Consider the following 25047-nt stretch of genomic DNA (forward strand, 5'->3'; position numbering starts at 1 on the left):
GTCACTCACGTATAGGCCTGCACAGCCACAGCAGACGTTACCAACAGAGACAGACAACACCCCAAGGGCGCTATTCGCATGGTCTTTCGAGACCGAGTCGCCAATGATGATGATGAGAGCAAAGTTCTATAAGTACCGATAGGTACTGTATAAAATTTGTTTGGGTTGTTTGTTTTATTTCATCAAAACTTAATTGAGATCCTTGAGCATCAAAAAGTTGTTTAATAAGTACTTAATACATGCTCATTTTTGTCTCTGTTAACTTTAAATTGTCACTATCGTGCAGTAGTTTACAATACTGAGAACCTTCATATTGCACACATGTGCATGACAGGTGTGCCGGAAGATAGTATACATGTAGTGTATTAGGAACTACATTGTAAACAAACCATGTCCACTTGTGTAGTAGACACTTTAGGTTTTGGTTGATTTGTTTGTGAATGAACTAGAGCAGCTGTTTCATCCATTTGAAAGTATAGATGATGAAGTTAATGATGTGGACAAGTTCATTGAGTAAGAGACAAAAATTTCAAAGAAGCAAATGGATGATCATGATATTCACCATGTCAACAACAAACATGAGAGACACAGTAATTGAAAATACCGCTATTTAGGAGAGTGTTCATCTTTTCGCAAATAGAATGGTTATCACTATGATGAGTGCTCACTAGGGTCTAAAAATAGAACATATAAAAGCACATTGAGGCCAAGGGACGTACCATTTAAAATGTCTGTCAAAATACTAGATTCAAGGAAAAAATGCAACTGAAGGTTTTGGTAAGAGCCTCAGAGCCATTAAGACAAAATTAATATTTGTGCTGAGTAAATGGAGTGTGACACAACAGCTGCACTTCATTTTTCCCTGTATAACTATTTTGATACAATGTTAGGCTTGTGATGGAAGGCACACTGTACGATACAGGTCATAACTGGGGTCCCTTCAACAGTGAGATGCAAGTGACAGGGAATAAGCATGTTTTCTTTTGCTGGTAATAAGAATGGTAAAAAAACATACATTTATGCATCTTGAATTTCCTTAGATTGTACTTTTTTAGTTAGTTCTTCAAATCCAACAGACTTGTCGTACAAAAGCTGATACAGACAGACACTGAACTGGAATTTTGAGTAGCCTACATTACCAGCTGTAATCCATTCACCTTACTGCACTGAATTGACCCAATAATCCAGCCCCTCATAATCAGAAAAGCAGAATTGAGTTGAATCAACATAGAAACACAATCCATGTGCATACATTCACAATATGACTCGAAATTAAAATTTTAAGTAGACATTTAATGACAATTCATTTTGATACTGATGTAGGGCATGCGACTAAGTTAAAAGGTTACTGGGTGGAGCTATTTGCACATGAATACTGTTATCGTGTATTGATGAAGCTATGGTTGTAAATTTATTTTGGAATAAAGCATACATTCAACTACATTGTTTCTTGTAATGCATTTTATTGTTAAGCCTTATGTAGTTAAACAAAATGAGTATATAATAAAAAGGTTACTGCATTTGTATGGGAAAATATGAACTCGTTTTTTTAAATACTGCACTCAATAAGGTCATGCAGTATTTTGTCAGAAAAAACTTGTTCATATTTTCCCATGCAAATGCAGTAATTCATAATTCTCCCAGATTTATATTAATAACATCGTGACTTCATTAATGTGATTTTCATATGTCACATTTAATAAAATTGGATTCAGACAAACAACTGCACAGGTGATGATAAATCTGATTGGTCACTGATCTGCTGGGATTGCTGAGTTTGTTTGCTTATAAATCATGATAGTGCACCCCTCCCCCATAATTATGATACCAGGTACATTTTTCTCTATATTTTTCCAGCAATTACCGGGTTTGAGATGAACAATAAATATGAGATTGTGAACAGCATGGGTCAGAGAGTCTTCTACGCTGTTGAAGGTAAGGTCACAATGTGCAGTACATCTCAAAATTTTTGTAGACACAAAATGGTGTAAAAATTGTAAAAATGCAAAATCAGCAATATTCACAAACTGAAACGATGGCAGAATACATGTAAATGGAGTTCATGAAGGATGATTGCAGATTTAACATCGCTGTGTTTCACTTTAAAAACCTGAAATTTTATTATTCTAACAAGCAAAAGCAGGAATAAAATCAGAGGTTCTATTTTTGAGTTTTTGGGTTTCCATTAGCAAAAGAAAATGTATAGCCCAAGATAGGGGTGGAAGATATAGGAATGCTATTTTGGTACCAGATATTTCTTAAAAATAATGAAGAACAGATGTTTAATAAGTATCTCAAGGATTTCCTTGTAGAAGAACTAACACAAAATGATGTATGCTTTTTTATGTATTGAATTCCAGTTGGAGTATCCTTATCCATTTTTATGCAAATACCTGTGATATATCAAAGAGGTAGCCATTTTGATCAATTATATTGATGAGGGCTACCTAAATATATGATGGCACCCATGGCAAATATTTTTGTATGTACATAAAAACTATAATATTAATTTAACAGTGTGACTCGGATGCCAGTCAGACAAGAAATACCACTTATAAGTTGTCTGACTGCAAACAACACAGACCCTGATCGTTCTACTGTTGCATAATGTGCAGGCACATCAGGGTTTGTGTTGTTTGTTCTACTGATTACTCCCAACAAATTGCATAGACACAAATCTGGGACTTTGTATTTTCCTGCTGTAGATGACCTATAAGCAAGTACATATGGTAATTAAACCATAGATGTTCAGGAAATAGTTTGTTGGCCTTGTACTGGTTTGTTTGCACTAGAACTTTGTATTGTTTGCTATTGTTTTCACACAATGGAGAAATCAGTCTGCTTTATACATATGTTTTTTTTTTGGGTGAATTAATGGAAAGGCTTATGTTGGATAATGTCTGTAACACTGATTATTATTAATAACTGGGTCTGATGTTTCTTTGCTTTCCCACAGATACTTGTTGCTGTTGTCGTAACTGCTGTGGTCATCACCGACCATTTGACATTAAAATTCTGAACAACCAGAGTAAAGAAGTGATGCACCTGTCCAGAGGGCTTAGATGTAGTACCTGCTGGTGTCCATGTTGTCTTCAGGTATATTGAAAAATAGATAATAAATTCAATAGCAACATTTCTTTCATTAAATTTGTTGGATTTTTTCAACCCCGTTACAGTGGCAAAAACTGAATCTCATGATATGAAACAATGATTACAAATGTCAAAATCACAAAAAATAATAGTGATAATTGTTAAAATTCTTTAAGCAGCAAGAAGTAACAGCACAGAAATTGTTCCACGTATTAAGCAACTGTCGCTGCATATTTGTTATTATTGAAAAGCACTGACAGTAAGATTTTTATGATTTTAGCAACAAACAAATTCAAATTTAGACAGCTACATTATTATATTAGCAACAGACAAATTCAAATCTAGACAGCTACATTATGATATTAGCAACAGACAAACTCAAATCTAGACAGCTACATTATTATGATATTAGCAACAGACAAATTCAAATCTAGACAGCTTCATTATGATATTAGCAACAGACAAATTCAAATCTAGACAGATGCATTAATGTGATATTAGCAACAGACAAATTCAAATCTAGACAGATGCATTAATGTGATATTAGCAACAGACAAATTCAAATCTAGACAGCTACATATTAGCAACAGACAAATTCACATCTAGACAGATGCATTATGATATTAGCAACAGACAAATTCAAATCTAGACAGCTGCATTATGATGTTAGCAACAGACAAATTCAAATCTTGACAGCTGCATTAATGTGATATTAGCAACAGACAAATTCAAATCTAGACAGCTACATTAATGTGATATTAGTGGCAAATTCAAATCTAGACAGCTACATTAATGTGATATTTGTGACAGATGAATTCAAATCTAGACATAAAATTCATGGCCTCTTCATAACAGTCTCACAATTATAAATGTGATCAAAGAAAGGAAAGGCTTTTTGACTGAAAGTTTTCATCACTATTGATTGATATGCAAAGAATTGATTCCACATGATTTGTCCTTAATATTTGTGTAGGATAGCTTTGAAAATCACTGTCCCATGAAAGTTAACATGTTGCTGTATCGATATGTATATTTCTGTTGTTTGAAAGTACCTGTATTGGTGATGTATAAACAGAAATAATTGTCATAAAAGCATTCAGAACCGCAGGGTTTTGCCCATTGTAGACTGGTATTCAGTTCAAAGTGTTTAATATTCTTGGATCATAGAACCATTCTGTTGTTTATTCCTTTTGACAAAAGCCAAGGTTTTTGAATGAAAACATTAATTCTATCATTCTGTGTACACTTGGGAAAACAAAATATGGCTGTTGTTTCACTAAAATTTATTTTAAACCCATTTGTTTCATAGCTGAATTACATATTTGAGTAGAAGTTGTCAGCAGGCCTATCTTCTGACACTGGCACTCAAAAAAATGCGTATTTCACAGCATCATTTGGTGGTAGGGGTAAGAAATGTACTTGAACTCTGCAGAGACACTGGTAATGCTCAGGTGATGGTTTCATTCCTTGTATGACTAAGTGAAAAGCTCGTCACTCGTTCTGGCTGCAAACACCAACTCTGGCTGTCACAGCAGACTGACAAGGTATAAACATCAACTCTACCTGTCACAACATTCTGACAAGTTATAAACAGCAACTACGGATGTCACAGAACTACTGTAATTAATAATAATATATATGCCTCTCCCTCAATAAATCATGATCAGAGGGTCGATAAACATCAGTGGGTCAATAAATCATGATCAGTGGGTAAATAAATCATAATCATTGTGTCAGTAAACACCAGTGGGACAATAAATTATGATCAGTGGGTCAATAAACATCAGTGGGTCAATAAGTCATGATCAGTGGGTCAATAAACATCAGTGGGTCAATAAGTCATGATCAGTGGGTCAATAAATATCAGTGGGTCAATAAGTCATGACCATTGGGTCAATAAACATCAGTGGGTCAATAAATCATGATCAGTGGGTCAATAAACATCAGTGGGTCAATAAATCATGATCAGTGGGTCAATAAATCATAATCATTGGGTCAGTAAACACCAGTGGGACAATAAATTATGATCAGTGGGTAAATAAATCATGATCAGTGGGTCAATAAATATCAGTGGGTCAATAAGTCATGATCAGTGGGTCAATAAACATCAGTGGGTCAATAAGTCATGATCAGTGGGTCAATAAACATCAGTGGGTCAATAAGTCATGATCAGTGGGTCAATAAACATCAGTGGGTCAATAAGTCATGATCAGTGGGTCAATAAATATCAGTGGGTCAATAAGTCATGATCAGTAGGACAATAAATCATGATCAGGGGGTCAATAAACATCAGTGGATCAATAAATTATGATCAGTGGGTCAAAAAATCATAATCAGTGGGACAATAAATCATCATCAGTGGGTCAATAAATTATGATCAGTGGGTCAGTAAACATCAGTGGGTCAATAAATCATGACCATTGGATCAATAAATCATGATCATTGGATCAATAAATCATGATCATTGGATCAATAAATCATCAATGGATCAATACATCATGATCATTGGGTCAGTAAATCATTATCAGTGGATCAGTAACATCAGTTGCAGCACAAGCTAGGGTGCAAGATAGCAAGGGAAATAAATTATAGCAACTTTTTATGGATACATGAGAATTATAAATTTTTGTTCATAAGTATTTGGTATAATGGATTTCAATATTAATGAGAATTAGATATTAAAAATAGTTAAGCTTAATACATTGATGACAGACTCTTGATATAAATTAAGTTGATATATTTTACTGAAAAATTAATCAGTACAGATTGAGTTGCCTTTCTTTTAGTATCATTACATGTATATATTCGAAGTAAACACGAACCAACTTAACCTTTATAGCAAGAATTACACTCATAAATCTCTGGAACCAAACCCATCATTATGTTTGCACTGGTTAATTTCTCAAGATAGCAAGTTTAATTGTCACTTTACATTCCTTATCAATAGTACATGTCCTGGAAAACTTAATCTGGATTGAAAAAAAACCCACTGATAAGAAAGTGAAAAGACTTACTTTTGTATATTTTATTGGAATTTGTAGTTTATTTTTAAAATATATCATTGCAAATTTTGAAGAATTCATGTTGTCTTTCCACATGGCCATCCACCTGTGAACATCCACATGGTAACACCATGACTTTTATTCCAGTGCACATATTGAGACCAAATTGTAAGAATAAGGTATATAATACCAAAACTGAGTGGTAATGACTTTCTTTTCAGTGTTTATTTTACCTTTCACATTTTGCTACTTAAGTTGAAAAGTGGGTGCATTTTAGATGAACAATTCTTGTGCACTAAATTGGGTCATTGTGACCAACTTTCCAGGAAGTTCTCTATATTACTTTCCAATATTGAATATGTAACATCAAAAAAGAAATAGTATTGTTGCATTTTTATTGTTGTATAAATTGTGCTTCATTAGCAAAACTTTTATTTATTTGGGATGCAGGTTTTAGGATAAATTGTACAGATTTTGCAAATGTAATCTCTCTGCCTTTCAGAAAGTGACAGTGGAGGCCCCAGCAGGAAATGTAATTGGCTATGTGGCTCAGGCTTGGAGTATTTGTAAGCCACGCTACAAGATTCAGAATGCCAATGAGGAAACAGTGTTACGGGTTAAGGGACCCTGTTGTACCTGGAACATGTGTGGTGACATTGAATTTGATGTAATTACTCAATTTATTTTATATGCCCTGCTGCCCACCAAAAGGTGAAGTACATTGTATTGTCAAGTTGCCTGTCCATCTGTTACCAGTTTAATTTAGCACAAATTGTCCACCTCCTACAGTTGCCAAAAATTGTGCATGGCCTGCACTTGGGGCAAGGAAAAACCCTGTCAGTGTCCTGGTCAAAGGTCATGGTCACTGTTAGTGAAAGAAGAAAAATGGTGTCTGTATAATAACTCAAGTTTTCCACAATGTACAGATACAAAACTCTGGCACATAGTGTGCGGAGGAACTAACCTATTTTGTGTTGAAAAGGTCATAGATCAAGGTTACTGTGGCCCTGGCACATAATGTACTGAGGAACTAATCAGTTTTGTGATGAAAAGGTCATAGATCAAGGTTACTGTGGCTGAAAGAAGATACAAAGTTTTCGCTCTTGGTCGATGTCACATACCTGGACCAAGCTTTGTTGATGACTCGTACTTTGAGTCAGGAAAAATCATTGATTTTGGAGTCTAAAGGTCAAAAATCAGGGTTATTGTAACTGAAAATAGAAAAATAGTTTCAATAAATAAATTTCAGTTATCATCCATGTACTTTCACCATGGTTTGTGGATAAGTTGGGTAAAAATTGAATTGAATTTCAGTTTCAAAAATGGTTTGGTCATAGTTACTGTGACTGAAGAAGAAAAATGGTTATTTCATAACTTTGGTTCCTTAATGTTATGACATTCTTGAAGCTCATACACCTTCATCTCCAGTGCAGGGTGTATATAGTTCAGGATGGTCATACTATTCATCTCCAGTGCAGGGTGTATATAGTTCAGGATGGTCATACTATTCGTCTCCAGTGCAGGGTGTATATAGTTCAGGATGGTCATAATATTCTCTACATGCTGGTAATCAAACTTGCAACTGATATTATCAGTTTTAAGGATGATTGTTCGTGAAATATATTTAACTTTTTGAAAAATACATTTTCTTTCATAGCTAAGGGGTCAGTCAATCAAATATTACAAAATCAGTTTATAAATAAGCAAATCAGTATACAATTAAGCAGATCAATGGACAAATAAGCAAATCAATAGACAAATATGCAAATCAATAGACAAGCAAATCAGTTGACATATAAGCGAATCAATAGAAAATAAGCAAAACAGTATACAAATAAGCACATCAGTATACAGTTAAGCAAATCAATAGACAAATAAACAAAACTACAAATCTGTAAATCAAGAAACAAATCAGATCAATAGATAAATAAGCAAATCAATAGACAAATAAGCCAGTCAGTAGACAGATAAGCAAATCATTAGACAGATAAGCAAATCAATAGACAGATAAGCAAATCAATAGGTTGATGTGCACTTCTAGTGAAGAACAGGAGAGCTTATGCTGTAACCTAGGCAACATTGGTGTTGGGGTAAACTTTGATATCAGAGGGTGTAAATGTTAATGTTTGTGTTTAAGGTTTTCATTATGGTTCTCAGGAGGAAACTATGTCTTCATTATCATATACCTAACATTAGTATGAATCTTTGTTTAGCGGGACAAAATGGAGGTTAACATTTGCGTTTGAAGTATGCTTTATGTTGACAGCCAATGCAGTGTCGATAAGTTCTCTGATGCTTGCGCAAATTCGGCCTTACGGTCAACACAAAGAAGACTGAAATAATGTATCAGCCAGCCCCAGGAAAACCGTATGCTGGGCCAAACATCACAGTCAAATGCTACAAACTGAGCGCAGTGTAGAGGTTCACCTATCTTACAGCACTCTGGCCCATAATGTTGTAATCGATGATGAAGGTAATGCCAGGATTGCAAAGGCCAGCAGACTACATGCCAAGGTCTGGAACAGAAGAGGCATTAGTCTACAAAGTTGAAGGTGTACAGAGTGATAGTACTCCCTATGCTATTATGCACTTGTGAAACCTGACAGTGTACCAGTACCATGCGAAGAAGTTGAATCACTTTCATACAACTTGCCTCAGACAATTCCTCAACATCAAGTGGCAAGACAGGACCTCGCATCATGAGGTCCTTGCCCAAGCAAGCCTTCCCAGTATCTACACCATCTTGACACAGTCACAGTTGCGATGGGCAGGCCCTGTAGCTCGCATGCCAGACCACTGGCTTCCAAAAAAACTCTTTTATGGCGAGCTTGAACAGGGAAAATGCAACAAAGGAGGCCAGATAAAACGATACAAGGACCCTGAAGACATCATTGAAGAACTTAGGCATTAGCTATGACATATGGGAGCACACTGCCCAGGACAGGGTTGTGTGGCTCTTCCATCACTAAAGGTGCTGCAGCATGCAAGGCCAACAGGACAGCCGCAGCAGAACAATGGAGGCAGGCTAGGAAGTCCCGAGCCAGTAACCCCACGCTCAGTGTTGCTTCCATCCCATGTCCACAATGCCACAGAACATTCAGGGTGCACATCGGCCTCATCAGCCACCTATGCACTCACAGACCATTTGTTCCCACTATAACACTGGATGGGATGCCTAAAGTGGTCCTCTTTGACTTGATGGACGAACTTTATATATATATGTAGATAGGTTAAAATTTGTGTTTACAGTTTTGTTTATGGGTTGTAAGATGGAAGTATGCATTTAAGTTTAACTTCTCTGTATTAAATTGCATGTACAACTTTATTCAACTCTCTTTTACCTAATTTTATTGATTTATTGCAGCATTTTATGGTCAAAAGTTTGCGGCGAAAGTTTGTGTTTACAGTTGTGTTTATTGCTTGTAGGATGGAACTGTGCATTTGAATTTCAATTATATATAGCATGTGCTTGACCTTATTTCACATTTTCTTCACCCAGTTGTACTCTGCTCTATTTTGTCAAAATGATAGGAAGTAGTGTTGGGTTAAACTTTGCATGTCAGGTTTGTTTAAAGGTTTTATTTAATGTTTGCTTCATGAGGCCAAAGTTTTGAAATCCTCTTTTGTGTGACATTGAGGCTAATATTTTGGTTTTATTCAGAGGAAAGAACCGTTTTTGTATGATTCTCAATACACTTGAAATGGGTATGTAGGGTAAACCTTTAGTTTTGAACTCTTTAGATGTCTATTAAGGCACTTTCACTCATATTGTCTTTTAGTTTAGTATGTGGATCTAATTTGGAAAGAACTAATCGGTCTTGCCAGAAGTAGGTAACCATGACCTAGGTTTCATACTCAGGTGATGTCTTTTACCTTAGGCATTCAGTCAGTGTGTCACACAACTTCAGATGTACAGTCATGTATCTTTGTCAATAAATCCATTATGCAGAGGGCCACTTGATTAAAAAAAGTAGATCACTACAACTTATATTTCATACTCAAGTGACATCTTTTACCTTAGGCATTTAGCTAGTGTGTCACACAGTTGCAGTTGTACAGCCATGTATCTTTGTCTGTGAAACATGTGGAGGACAACTTGATCATAAAAAGTAGGTCACTACAACCTGCATTTCATTCTGCTATGACTATCAATGAGCTGCACTTTTTTATTACTTTCTCAAGCAGTCTTACTGGTAGGCCTATATGACTTTATATGGATACTTTATGGGATTATGATATCATCATTCCAAAAGTATGTCACTATAAATTAAATTTCATGTTTCATTCACTTTTCTAACAGTTTTTTGTGTAGAAATTTTGTTTTGTGTACTATTGACTGTGCTGGAATGTGTTTATTTCTGCTTAATGATGATGGTGAGTAATGGCCAGGCTAATTAGAGTGCTATGCTCAACTCACAAGTTTCTACAGTTTTCTAAAATTGAAATGTAAAATGCCAAGTTAATTGTGTCCCAAAATGAAAGCTATGCTGTCTGCAGGGTTTGTGATGCTGAACCTTCATCGTAAAAAGAGTTACAAATTACCTCACAAGCTTGAATTTCCTTGGAACAGTTTGGCCTTCATCAAATTACCTCACAAGGTTAAATTTCCTTGGAACAGTTTGGCCTTCATCAAATTACCTCACAAGGTTAAATTTCCTTGGAACAGTCTGGCCTTCATCAAATTACCTCACAAGGTTAAATTTCCTTGGAACAGTTTGGCCTTCATCAAATTACCTCACAAGGTTAAATTTCTTTGGAACAGTTTGGCCTTCATCAAATTACTTCACAAGCTTGAATTCCCTTGGTAAAGTTTGGTCTTCACTGAATTACCTCATAAGCTTGAATTCCGTCAGAACAGTTTGTTGGTCATGAAATTACCTCACAAGCTTGAATTTCCTCGGAACAGTTTATTGGTCATGAAATTACATTGGCATTGATGTACAGCCTGGCAGTGCTTTGTTTGGTCTTTATCAGATGTTATCTGTTGGCATTGATGTACAGACTGGCAATGCTGTGTTTTGGTCTTCATCACATGTTACTAACTGGCATTGATGTACAGACTGGCAGTGTTTTGTTTGGTCTTTATTGCTAAATCACAAAGGTATAGATGTTTAAGATGCTTGAAATAAGTTTTACATAAAAATGTACCCTGATTTCTTAAATGTAATGAAAATGAAATTAATAGTGAGTATGCAAGAAAAGATAAAAATGATTGACATCACTCTAGGTGTTGTCATTGCAATTTCCAGTAAGATTTTTGTTGAGCCATAGGTAATTAAGTAGATAAATAGTTAGCAGGTAGATAGGAATAGGTAGATGGATAGACTAAGAGAGAGAGGGAGAGATAGGAGCAAATAAATAAACTGATAATTATTGTTACATTTTTATTATACAGGTGACAACTGCAGATGAGATGAGTTTTGTGGGACGCATCACCAAACAGTGGAGTGGTTTGGTCAAGGAAGCCTTCACTGATGCTGACAACTTTGGAGTCTCCTTCCCAATGGACCTTGATGTCAATATAAAGGCTGTAATGATGGGAGCTGTGTTCTTAATTGTATGTTTGCACAAATATATGAGAAGTTCAAAATGTTCCCTGGGCTGATATCATGATGTTAATTCAGATAATCTGCTAAGCAATTTAAAGGCCATGTAGCTGTTAAATTTTATATACTATAATGAAATCTGGAAAGCATTCAGTAGGGTCAGTGGTTGGCCAGCAGTAGGCAAATAATCCTACTGTATAGGGTACCAAAATGATCCTACTGTACAGGCTGCCAAAATAATCCTACTGTACAGGCTGCCAAAATAATCCTACTCTACAGGCTACCAAAATGATCCTACTGTACTGGCTGCCAGCGAATGATGCATTCAATAAGGCTAGTATTAGGCAAGCACTAGGCAAACAATCCTACTGTACAGGATGCTGGCAAATGATGATAGATGGCAGATGTTAGTAGTTGAGAAAAGTAGCTCATTGCAAGCAGCTCATGTCAATTTTGTTTCATGCACTGTAAAGTTTGCCAACTGAGATGTATGAGCAGAGGTTTGTGTTATGTATATCTGATTTAATATATATATATATATATATATATATATATATATATATATATATATATATATATATATATATATATACACATATATACATATATATATATATATATTTAAATTTAATTGTTTGTTTGTCAGTTTTAAATTTTTAATTTTCTTACATGCTGTTGTAATGTAAATTTATTCACTGGAGATGATATTTTTTCAGAAAATTGGTTGACCTGAATCATTCTTTTCATAAACACCAGGTGTTGGCCTGGAACCTGACCTTGATTCAAAATTAGTAAACAAAGTTCTATTTTATTTTAAAATGATTGGTTGTTGTCAAGGTCATGATAGGTTAATAAGTAAACACTTTTTTTATTTTAAAAAGCATGTTGTTTTCACTCTTTCTGTGCTACTGTTTATTCGAGCCTAAACACGTAACACTTGGAGAACCTAGATACATGGTTAATTTACCATCGATATCATATGCTTGATGTGTATTTTGACCTGGTTCATGAATTATGCAGATAATTTATATATTTTATAAATGGAGAAAGTAATGTTTATTTATTAATCATTGAAGAGCATGATTTAAAATGATATAATTCAGCACTGTTCCAATTGCTGATTCAATGCATTCATTTTCCCATCATGTTGAAAATTCCATAGAGGTCAGGCTGTTCAGTAGAGGAGTATTGCCTTTCACACTAACAGTGAACAGTACTATCCATAGTGAATGCAGCCAGGTGTTAGTATTGTAGACGTGTAATATTATTTTGATGATTTGGCTTCTTGGAAGCTGTTGTATTTAGATTTTTATGTTCTCTTTTCTTTGAACAAAATATGCATGTATTTCTTTTTAAAATTTAATGGTGTTATAATTTTTACTTGCAGGACTTCATGTACTTTGAAAATAACCAGAAGAAAATCAAGAGCAAAATTGTAAGTACCCTAATCAAAATTGGAAACACTGCCATTTGGATTTAGCTCACCCTGATGCTTATATTTTCTTCTATCTTCACCATCTTGTACTACATCCTTGCATCACACTACTATAAGAAAATTTTGGATAATTGCTGGAAAAAGTTGCAATATTTTATTTTCTTAGCCACTAATGTGCACAGAGTGCTGTTAAAAACCAACCAGCAATATTATTATATTTATACATTATTTTCATTTTGGATAGTCACATCTATGAACAGTACAACATATCTTTAGTTTCTATGCATTTTGATTTACTGGTTTAAGTAAAATGTGTTTAGGAGAGAAAGCCAAAAAACCAACAACATTTGTACACACTGCTTTAATTACCATAGATGTGCATTAGAAAGTATCAACATATGTACATAATGCTTTAATTACCATAGATGTGCATTGTAAAGTATCAACATATATACACAATGCTTTAATTACCATAGATGTGCATTAGAAAGTATCAACACATGTACACACTGCTTTAATTACCATAGATGTGCATTAGAAAGTATCAACATATGTACACACTGCTTTAATTACCATAGATGTGCATTAGAAAGTATCAACATATGTACACAATGCTTTAATTACCATAGATGTGCATTAGAGAGTATCAACACATGTACACGCTGCTTTAATTACCATAGATGTGCATTAGAAAGTATCAACATATGTACACAATGCTTTAATTACCATAGATGTACATTAGAAAGTATCAACATATGTACACAATGCTTTAATTACCATAGATGTACATTTGAAATTACCAACTTACGTACACAATGCTTTAATTACCATAGATGTGCATTTGAAGTATCAACATATATACACAATACTTTAATTACCATAGATGTGCATTAGAAAGTATCAACACATGTGCACACTGCATTAATTACCATAGATGTGCATTTGGAAGTATCAACACAGGTGCACACTGCTGTAATTACCATAGATGTGGATTAGAAAGTATCAACACATGTACACACTGCTTTAATTACCATAGATGTGCATTAGAAAGTATCAACACATGTACACACTGCTTTAATTACCATAGATGTGCATTTGAAAGTATCAGCTTATGTACACAATGCTTTAATTACCATAGATGTGCATTTGAAAGTATCCACATATGTACACAATGCTTTAATTACCATAGATGTGCATTAAAATGTATCAACACATGTACACACTGCTTTAATTACCATAGATGTGCATTAGAAAGTATCAAGAGTAGATTTATTGCATTTTTTGTTATAACAAGTTAGAGGTTTTCTTAAATTTTATTAACTTGTTTGTTTTCATGTACAGTTCAATACCAGTATCATTCTATTATATACTTTATCTTGTATGTGGAGACATTTCATTAGCTAGTTAAACAGTCATGTTGTTTGATGTAATACTGCAATATAGTGAGTACACATTTTTCACAAAACATGAAATTTGCATGAGTTTTTTCAGGTAGAATTAAAAGTTTTTTAAAAAGTGTTAATAGATGCATGTTTACACACACACACTGTTAGCAAATAAATGGTTAAAATTTTGTCAGGTATGTTGAATGTAGTGCAATTCCAAAAATTATTAGGACTCTAAATTGAGGTAAATTATTTACTTCATTTGAAGTCATTCATTTGTGTAAATTGGATTGTGTTGTATAGCATATCCACTGATTGTCATTATTACTTGACAGGGAACTGAGAAAATTTGTCAAAATTATTTTTTAATTATTTAGTAGCATAAATAGCAGATGTTGGATGTTTGTTAACATCTGTCATGCTTGCATTAGTTGATGGTGCTTAATAGGAAAGGCTTGTATTAGTTGATGGTGCTTAATAGGAAAGGCTTGGAATAGTTGGTGGTGCTTAATAGGAGAGGCTTGCATTAGTTGATGGTGCTTAATATGAAAGGCTTGCATTAGTTGATGGTGCTTAATAGGAGAGACTTGCATTAGTTATGGTGCTTAATAGGAGAGGTTTGCATTAGTTGATGGTGCTTAATAGGAAATGCTTGCAATAGTTGGTGGTGCTTAATAGGAGAGGCTTGCATTAGTTATGGTGCTTAATAGGAGAGGTTTGCATTAGTTGATGGTGCTTAAACATTCTTGCATTCGTTGATGGTGGTTAATAGCAAAGGCTTGTATTAGTTGATAGTGCTTAATAGGAAAGGCTTGCATTTGGCAATCATGCTTAATAGGAAAGGCTTCCAGTAGTTGATGGTGCTTAATAGCAAAGTATTGTATTAGTAGATAGTGCTTAATCTGGCTTGCTTGCATTACTTGTTGGTTTTTAATAGGAAAGGCTTGCATTAGTTGATGGTGCTTAATAGGAAAGGCTTGCATTAGTTGATGGTGCTTAATAGGAAAGGCTTGCATAAGTTGATAGTGCTTAATAGGAAAGGCTTGCATAAGTTGATAGTGCTTAATAGGAAAGGCTTGCATTAGTTGATGGTGCTTAATAGGAAAGGCTTGCATAAGTTGATAGTGCTTAATAGGAAAGGCTTGGATTATTTGATGGTTCTTAATATGAAAAACTTGCATAACTTGATAGTGCTTAATAGGAAAGGCTTGCATTAGTTGATGGTGCTTGATAGGAAAGGGTTGCATTAATTGATGGTACTTAACAGGAAAGGCTTGCATAAGTTGATAGTGCTTTGTAGGAAGGGTTGCATTAATTGATGATATTTACTAGGAAAGGCTTGCATAAGTTGATAGTGCTTTGTAGGAAAGGGTTGCATTAATTGATGGTATTTAACAGGAAAGGCTTGCATAAGTTGATAGTGCTTGATAGGAAATGGTAGCAGTAATTGATGGTACTTAACAAGAAAGGCTTGATTAAGTTGATAGTGCTTTGTAGGAAAGGGTTGCATTAATTGATGGTGCTTAATAGGAAAGGCTTGCATAAGTTGATAGTTCTTTGTAGGATGTTGTTGTTGGGTTTAACGCCATTTTTCAGCATATGATAGGCTATTCATGGCGGCCAGTATTAATGGTGGAGGAAGAACCCTGGAAAACCCCGGGAAGAACCACTGACCCACGAGAAGCTACTGGCAAGCTTTCTCACATACCCATATTGGCCGAATCCTAGACTCGAACCCACAAAGACAGAGGTGAGATGGCAGTGATCCATAACAGAGAGCACTTTAGACCACTCAGCCACTCGGGACATTAATTGATGGTGCTTAATAGGAAAGGCTTGCATAAGTTGATAGTGCTTTGTAGGAAAGGCTTGCATAAGTTGATAGTGCTTAATAGGAAAAGCTTGCATTAGTTGATGGTGCTTAATAGGAAAGGCTTGCATTAAGTTGATAGTGCTTTGTAAGAAAGGGTTGCAATAATTGATGGTACTTAACAGGAAAGGCTCATAGTAACAGTTGCTGATTGAATTGTATCTTTTCTGTTGTGATATTCTTATTTTATCTTAAATATATTGACATTCTTGGAAAAGGTTTATACAGTTGTGAATTGAATTATATCATCATTGTGGTGTTCTGACTTTGTGTTGCAGATTGTTAAATTTGCATAAGATCACATTAGTGTATGAGAGAGCCCCATGAAAACCTGTTTCACCTCATTTTGATCTTTTTTTGCACAATTTAGTTCTACCTTGTAATTTTAACTATATTCTGATTTTCAGCACCATTAAGAGCCGTGTAGAAGAAGTTTATTGGAGGTATTTCTGAATGTTTGCTTGCAAGCATCGCTATTTTTTCTTGGGGCATGGAAATGGAATTGCTAAATCTTACTTGTGCAAGTAATAATTGCTTTATTGATGTTAGTAAATTTACTGTATATACTAACCTATAAATCAGGTGTAGGCAACATAGACCCTGATCTGCTGTTGTATAATGTGCAAGCAGATCAGGGTTGTGTTATTCATCTACTTAATAATCCATATAAGCTGCATATACCAATGGCAGATCAGTCAGTGTGGTTTGGAGTTGGATCCAAGGTTTATGTGAGTATACATGATAGGTTTCATAGAATTTCTATCAGAATATATTGGATATGTTGGATGGTTGCCATTTGAATATTTGTTACATGTATTCACAAAGATTATGAGATCATAAATGGAACCAAGCTGAGTTAGGAATTTTTAAACAATTATGCAACAAAGAGTTTGGTGTTTGTTGTTGTATTCAAATGAAAAGGTATAAAATTATCCCAAAAGGGGCTAAAATCTACACAGAAATGTTTTGTAATGAGAAAAACATTGTTTCATTAGCATCTAGAAGAAACAATTCAAATAGATCTTTTAAAATTTTGTCTCATCAGCCAATTCTTCATTTATCAAAAACTTTCGCTTTTTTGACAAATATTTGCTTGCCCAACAGTAATTTATTTTTGTTCAGGCTAGTTGGGCTACATAATTGTCATCCCCTGTCCAAGCTAGTTGGGCTAGAGAGTTGTCATCCCTTTTAACAGGCTGGTAGGGCTAGAGTATTGTAATCCCCTGTAACAGCTAGTATGAGAATTGTCATCCTCTGTCACAGTTTAGTTGGGCTAGAGAATTTTCATCCCCTGTAACAGGCTAGTTGGGCTAGAGAATTTTCATCCCCTGTAACAGGCTAGTTGGGCTAGAGAATTTTCATCCCCTGTAACAGGCTAGTTGGGCTAGAGAATTGTCATCCCATTAACGTGCTGGTAGGGCTAGAGTATTGTAATCTCCTGTCACAGGCATGTTGGGTTAGAGAATTGTCATTCTGTATCACAAGCTAGCTGGGCTAGAGTATTGTCATCCCCTGTGACAGGCTTAGCTTTTTTTGAATCTTATAGATGCAGTTTATTGAAAAGCAGTTATCCAGATGACCATATTTACAGTCGTTGTCTCTGTGTCTAATCAGTGTGTTACTGTTACAGATCTTGCTGAAACAATTTTCTCGTGACTTTTCATGAAAAGCTTGGTTTTAGTATCCAAGTTTTTGTCCATCATTCTTTCCATCCATCCATCACATCCATTTCAGCTCTGTAACTTTGATGCTATTTGAGATTAAAGGATGAAACATGCTTTACTGATTTGTCCTTATTAGGATGTGTGTTGCATATCACCTGGGTGTCCATTATGATGTGTGTTGCATATCACCTGGTTGTCCATTAGGATGTGTGTTGCATATCACCTGGGTGTCCATTATGATGTGGGTTGCATGTTGCCTGGGGGTCCATTAGGATGTGTGTTGCATATCACCTGGGTGTCCATTAGGATGTGTGTTGCATATCACCTGGGTGTCCATTAGGATGTGTGTTGCATATCACCTGGGAGTCCATTATGATGTGGGTTGCATGTCGCCTGGGGGTTCATTAGGATGTGGGTTGCATATCACTGGGTGTTCATTATGATGTGGGTTGCATATCGCCTGGGGGTCCATTAGGATGTGGGTTGCATATCACGGGGGTTCATTAGGAGGTGTATTGCATATCACCTGGGGGTCCATTAGGATGTGTGTTGCATATCACCTGGGTGTCCATTAGGATGTGTGTTGCATATCACGGGGGTTCATTAGGATGTGTGTTGCATATCACCGGGGGGTCCATTAGAATGTGTGTTGCATATCACCTACTGGTCCATTGGGATGTGTGTTGCATATCACCTGGGTGTCCATTAGGATGTGTGTTGCATATCACCTGGGGGTCCATTAGGATGTGTGTTGCATATCACCTGGGGATTCCTATCTTCAAAGCCATGTTAATTGCTCAATATTTTGCTTCTCATCATGCTTTCTTTCCTACTCCAAAGCTTTCAATCCATTTGAGATAAAGGAATACAACTTGGTGTAATTATATACCATCAACAGCAGGTGTGTCTTGAACCATATTGGGATTCTGTTGTCAAGGTCAAGGTCACAGTTCAGTATTTCTAGTATTTCCATACACTTTTCATTCCATTTTTAACTATTGAGCTATTTGATGTTAAGGACGAAACCATGAATACTTATATATTATTATAAGACAGTGTCTTGCATACCACATTAAGGGTGCTGTTTTCAAGGTCAAGGGTCAGTAGTTTATAATTATTTTGACACTTTTCATTCTGCTCATTAACTTTAGAAACTCTGAGAGATTATATTATGGAATCTAGAATCCTAATACATCATCATTAGAGGTGTGTTACCTACCACAATGGAGATGATATCTTCCAGATTAGGAGAGATAATATCATCAACATAAAGGTCACAATATATTTAACATTTTCCAGCATAATTTTTTAGAACTTCAGAGGTATTAGGGGTTAATGAATGAAGCATGGTATACTTATATATCATCTTTAGAAGCTGTGGTATCTACCACTTAGGGATCCTATCTGCACGATCAAGGTCAAAGATCAATATTTTTCCGTAACATGTTCGTTTTGCTCTTTAACTTTAGAGTCTTTTGAGATCTGTGGATGAAATTTGGTATATGCAGTTTATACATTGTCATTAGAAAGTGTCTTTTTTATCACTATGGGAGTTGCATTTTTAAGGTCAAGGTCATGGGTTAGCACCATAAATTTTCTATCACATTTTCCTTTCCTGTCTATGAATTAGGAACTGTTTGAGTTTAAGAGATGAAACTTGGCAGACTTTTTAACTGAAATTGTGAGGAATTCCCCCCCCCCGCCTTCTTTGTCACAAAGGGGGAATTTTCTGAAGCATTTAATGAAGTGTTAATGTATGGCATGAAAATGTTTTGCATGATTTTCCCACATTCAGTTGATGTTTTAAAAAAAAACGAAATAAGCACAGATCTTGTAATCACACATTCTTGAATAGACCCAGCTCAACATTCTTACACCTCATCATTGGCAGGTGTCTTGCATATCACATTTTGGGTCCTGTCATCAAAGTAGTGGGTCAGTATTTAAGGTTTTCTTTCATACTTTACTTTTTATCCTTTAACTTAGAGCCATTTGTGATTAATTGGTAGAATATGGTTTATTTATTGAGTTGAATATTAGGGGTCCTATCTTATGTTCAAGGCCATAGGTCATATGTTGTATGTTTTAGTTAAATTTTCCCCCTGTGTTCTATAATGTATAAGCTATTTTAGATAATCAAATGAAATTTAATATACTTCTGTATTGTCCCCAGAAGATATGTTGCATTCCAAAATTGGGTTCCTATCTTCAAGGTCTAGGTCACAGGTATATATTGGTTGTTTTTCTTTCTGCTTTACATATTGAAAGGTGTTTGAGGTTCAAGGCATTGTACACTGATACTTCAGTCTCATGGTATCTGATTAATTTCTTCTACACTTCCTTGCTTGTATCCTTTGAGATAGACAGATGAAAACTTATTAGATTCCATGTTTATCTGGTAACTCTACAGCTCTGTCCACAACAGCTACTGTCTGATTCCATATTTGTCTGTTAACTCTGTGGCTGTGTACACAACAACAACTCAGATTCCATGTTGCCTGTTAAATGTTAAATATTTGGCTGTTTACACAAGAGCTACAGGCAGATTTCATAAATGTACACATTTGGAAACCACATCATAGTAGACAGAGTACAAAATGAACTTAATTTCTTTGTTGTTCTTAATGATAATCCTAGATTCTTAAACTTCCTAATTGACCAGTTGGCTATTAAGCTTCCTAATTGACCAGTTGGCTGTTAAACTTCCTAATTGACCAGTTGGCTTTTAAACTTCCTAATTGACCAGTTGGCTTTTAAACTTCCTAATTGACCAGTTGGCTTTTAAACTTCTTAATTGACCAGTTGGCTATTAAACTTCCTAATTGATCAGTTGACTATTATTATTCGTCTTTTTTGTTATAATTTCTTTTAGATTCAGGATTCAACAGCCTTTTTGAAAATTTTGCTGAAATTATGCAATATATATTTTGCTCAAATTGATCAATATATTTTGCATTGTTTAGTGAAAATCTCCCAGGTGGCAGAGGTCTCTTTCTAACAGCTCTGATGAACAACTGGCACCTTGGTGATTATGTAATTCACTAACATGACTTTTAATATGATTGGTTAAGGGTGTGGTAAAATTACTTGTATCCATTTGTTGATTGATGTCTGGACATAGGTCAATTACCCCTTGTTAGCTGCTGTATGTCTTTTCTGTATTCCTTATTATAATTCAGATCCCTAACACAAATTGTACGGTATTGTTAGAATCTTTTGTATCTTTAGAATTGAAAACAGAAATCGGTTGTATATTATTCTTCTGCTGTACTAAAATCAATACTGATGAATATTCTGTATATATAATAGCTTATATGTATTTTCCTGGACTGCATATTCAAAAATGTTACCTGCCTGCAGTTGCTGCATGATATCCAATATTATTAAATGTTAAACGCATTGCACATAATGCAGTATTATATTAGATATTTATGTGTCTTATGTTATACAATATTAAATATTATACATGTATGTTATACAATATTATTAAATATTATACATGATATATGTTGTACAATAATATTAAATATTATACATGATGTATGTTATACAGTAGTAATAAATATATATATATTGCATGTTATACAGTATTATTAACTCTTCTATATATGGTGGGTGCTATGTGCACATAATTACTGTTACTGTGTATTTCATTAACTTCACTTGTCTGTTTACTTTGGAATATAGCAGAAATTTAGACATTTTGTTTCGTGTAATGTGTTCTTTTTGTTATTTAGCCGTAGGTAGAAAAACAAAATGAGGTACAAAATATGAAGGTTACTACATTTGTATAGGACAGTATGAAATTTTAGCATCATTACAGTATAGCTCAGAAAAACTCATTTGTATAGGACAGTATGAAATTTTAGCATCTTTACAGTATAGTGCAGAAAAACTCATTTGTATAGGACAGTATGAAATTTTAGCATCATTACAGTGTATCTCAGAAAAACTCATTTGTATAGGACAGTATGAAATTTTAGCATCATTACAGTGTATCTCAGAAAAACTCATTTGTATAGGACAGTATGAAATTTTAGCATCATTACAGTGTATCTCAGAAAAACTCATTTGTATAGGACAGTATGAACTTTTAACATCATTACAGTATAGCTCAGAAAAAGTCATTCATATTTTCCCATACAATTGCAGTAGCCCATAATTATTAAACATTATACATGCTGCATGTTATTCAGTTTTATTGAATGATTTATGTGCAATTTTTTACTGTTGTGATATCATTGACATCAAGTGACATTATAACATATGGCATTATCACTGTTTAGAAGTAGGTTTGATTTATAAGTTGTGCACTAAAACATGTAATTAAACAGTTATTACTCCCATGAAGAAAAGTGTGGATTATGTTCTCCTACTTGTCAGGACTTATCATGCCTGCATGACTGGTGTCATGTAAGGCCTCCTGCTCCATTTAAAACTGCGATTTCAGACCTTTAGTAGAAATTTGTTTCATTGAATATGAAGTCCTATAAACCAGAAAACCCATTATACCAATGTTGGTTTTTGGTTTGTCAATGTTATATATTTAGGATCTTACAAAATATAACAAGAAAAAAGTGAAGACAACAAGCTTTATAAAATTTAACAAATAATTTATTTCCCTAGAAAAACAAGTTAAAAATGAGAAAAAGCACTTACAGTTTTACAAATCAATGAACTCCTGAATGGAAGACAATGATGTCAGTTGTAACCTGTGAAGTGCTGCAGTGTCAACAGTCTCTTGTTGAATCACAGAAAATAATATTCCAATTTGAATTCTGTATATACTTTGATAAATGTCCTTGTCCAAGAATCAATTTAGGGCACTAGTATTTCCAGAGAAAAGAATCACTTTTCTTTAAAATAAAATAATGAGCCCCAAAACTGGTCACAATATAAAACACCTGGACTTCTCCAGCGTTAAGGCAGGAACAACTATTATTTATCAAAACATCAACAATAAATCTAGCTACAATGCAAAACAGATGCCCAGATGTGGGTCAATCCTCTGGAAAAACTTAATTGATACTTGTTATTTGTTACATACTCCAAGTATGGCCACGATTCCACTTTATGAATCTTACCCAGAGAAAGAATAAAAATAAAAAAACAAAAAAGTTGTTTACTACAAACTATCACTGGTTCTGAATCAAGGTCAGTTACTAGGTCAGCATTAGATACAATGTTTCTATAAAGTTGTTTACATCAAAAAATTTAAAAAATCAGTCAGAACTGAACTCTGTTCCAGTAAAAAAGAAAGGTTACATTACAATAGCAAGTGTGTGTGTGTGATTTGGAATTTTAACATAGTTTTAACAGTTTTTTAGTCATATCGCAACAATGTCTGCGGGAGGTCATGGGTTCGATCCCTGGCCAAGTCATACCAAAGACTTTAAAAAATGGTACTAACAGCTGCCTCGCTGGGCGTCCAGCATCAAGAGGTTAGTGTTAGGACTGGTCGGCCTGGTGTCAGGATAATGTGACTGGGTGGGACATCATGCTACATGTCTGTGGCATGGTGCCCCAGTGCTAGACATCACTATAAACTGCCACATTGCAGACATCGTAGTGATATGACTGAAAAATTGTTAAAGCTACGTTAAAAATCCAAATCTCATCACACATTGTCTATATTAGGTTTCATCATTCCTAAAGCTTCATATTCACCTCAGTAAAGGTAAATTTTTTGCACAGTATGGTACTTTGGTTGAGGCAACATGATGGACCACATGGAACCAATATTGACTGAAGCTAGGTGTCATGGTCAAAGCTTCGTCAAGAATTCATAGCAGACATTAACTCACTATAATTCACGAGTGTAGAACAGGCCCAATTACACCTGTATCACATAGATATCACAGTGTAGCGGAGTGTACATCAAAGGCAGTTACACAGGCATGTTGAGTAAACAATGGTCAGTATACTTTCTGTGTACTGTAAAGCACAACATGCTTAATTGACACTGTGACCGTAACATTGACACATGGAAGAAAAATGAATCAGATGGTTTTGAATATACATGTACTTGCTTATAATGATCAGTAGATTTGTTTTACATAATTTCTCATTTTTCTGATTTTGATTTTTCACAGATTGTTTCAGTCTTAATTAAGAAGAACAGTTTTAAAACAATTTCTTTAAGTTAAAGGGAAACATTCATGGTGCAGCATTTAACATTATTTTGGGTAGAATGCATGTCTCACCAATCATTGTCACATTTTTATACGCCATCAGGGAAACAGTATCAACATAGGGTGTTACCCTTTTGCATCCATATGTACGCATGTCCATGACACATCAATTGAGTTTGGCATTTCTATCATTTCAGGCACTATTATGGGAAATGCATGCTATATGAAAAAGATTCTAGTTTTTAACCCAGGTGGCCCTATGTCTTTGTGCATAATTTGTTGTCCATCCATCAATATTGCTTGTTATCAATTTGGAGTCCAAAATTTCTGGTCCAATTTCAGACTTGAAATAGGGCATATATCACCAAAATCACAGACAGTAGTGTGCAAACTCCATGCATATTAATGAGGTGATCCTGCATCTGATTTCTTGACTTTGTTAAAACTCAGCTTCTAAATTTATGAATTTATTTTGATCAAATTTGGTATATTGGCCTATATCATCAAGATTTTGGGTGAGTTCGATAATGAACTTGATCCAAGCGTACTGATAAAATGATCTTGCCTCAAATTGACTGAGCAGGTTAGCACTATCGATGCCATATTTCTGATCCAACTTTGATCCAGTTTGGAATAAGCTTTTATCTTCAAGATCATGGACATGTTCAGTAATGAGCAAAATCGACACATATTAGTAACACGATTGGCTAATCTTGTCATTATTTTAATGACTATTTTTGGTCAAGCCTTATTTCACCAACATAACTGAAGTGTTGATGTAAATTTAAGTCTAGTATACAGTGATTTGTTTGGTTGCAATATAAATGTGACTTAAAACTGACCAGTCAGATTTCTTAAGATTTAATCTTCAAATACATGTTGGTAGAATTGGGACCATACTTTACTCAATCTTAGTAGATAAGC

The 25047-nt window shown here is 34.8% G+C and overlaps 1 protein-coding gene across 1 annotated transcript in view; it reads left to right on the forward strand.

Annotated features, from left to right (window-relative positions):
• The window catches only part of LOC149800369 (phospholipid scramblase 1-like), a 57719-nt gene that overhangs the window by 23676 nt on the left and 8996 nt on the right, over positions 1-25047 (forward strand). Inside the window, exons 4-9 of the mRNA XM_089960019.1 lie at positions 1858-1935; positions 2957-3096; positions 6595-6759; positions 11488-11649; positions 13026-13073; positions 16736-16771. Of these exons, the coding sequence (XP_089816145.1) occupies positions 1858-1935; positions 2957-3096; positions 6595-6759; positions 11488-11649; positions 13026-13073; positions 16736-16744 (602 nt within the window). The 3' untranslated portion in view covers positions 16745-16771. The remainder of the gene's footprint in view (positions 1-1857; positions 1936-2956; positions 3097-6594; positions 6760-11487; positions 11650-13025; positions 13074-16735; positions 16772-25047) is intronic.

Source organism: Sinohyriopsis cumingii, chromosome 5 (assembly GCF_028554795.1).
Source record: "Sinohyriopsis cumingii isolate HCF-2022 chromosome 5, ASM2855479v2, whole genome shotgun sequence".
NCBI lineage: Eukaryota > Metazoa > Mollusca > Bivalvia > Unionida > Unionidae > Sinohyriopsis > Sinohyriopsis cumingii.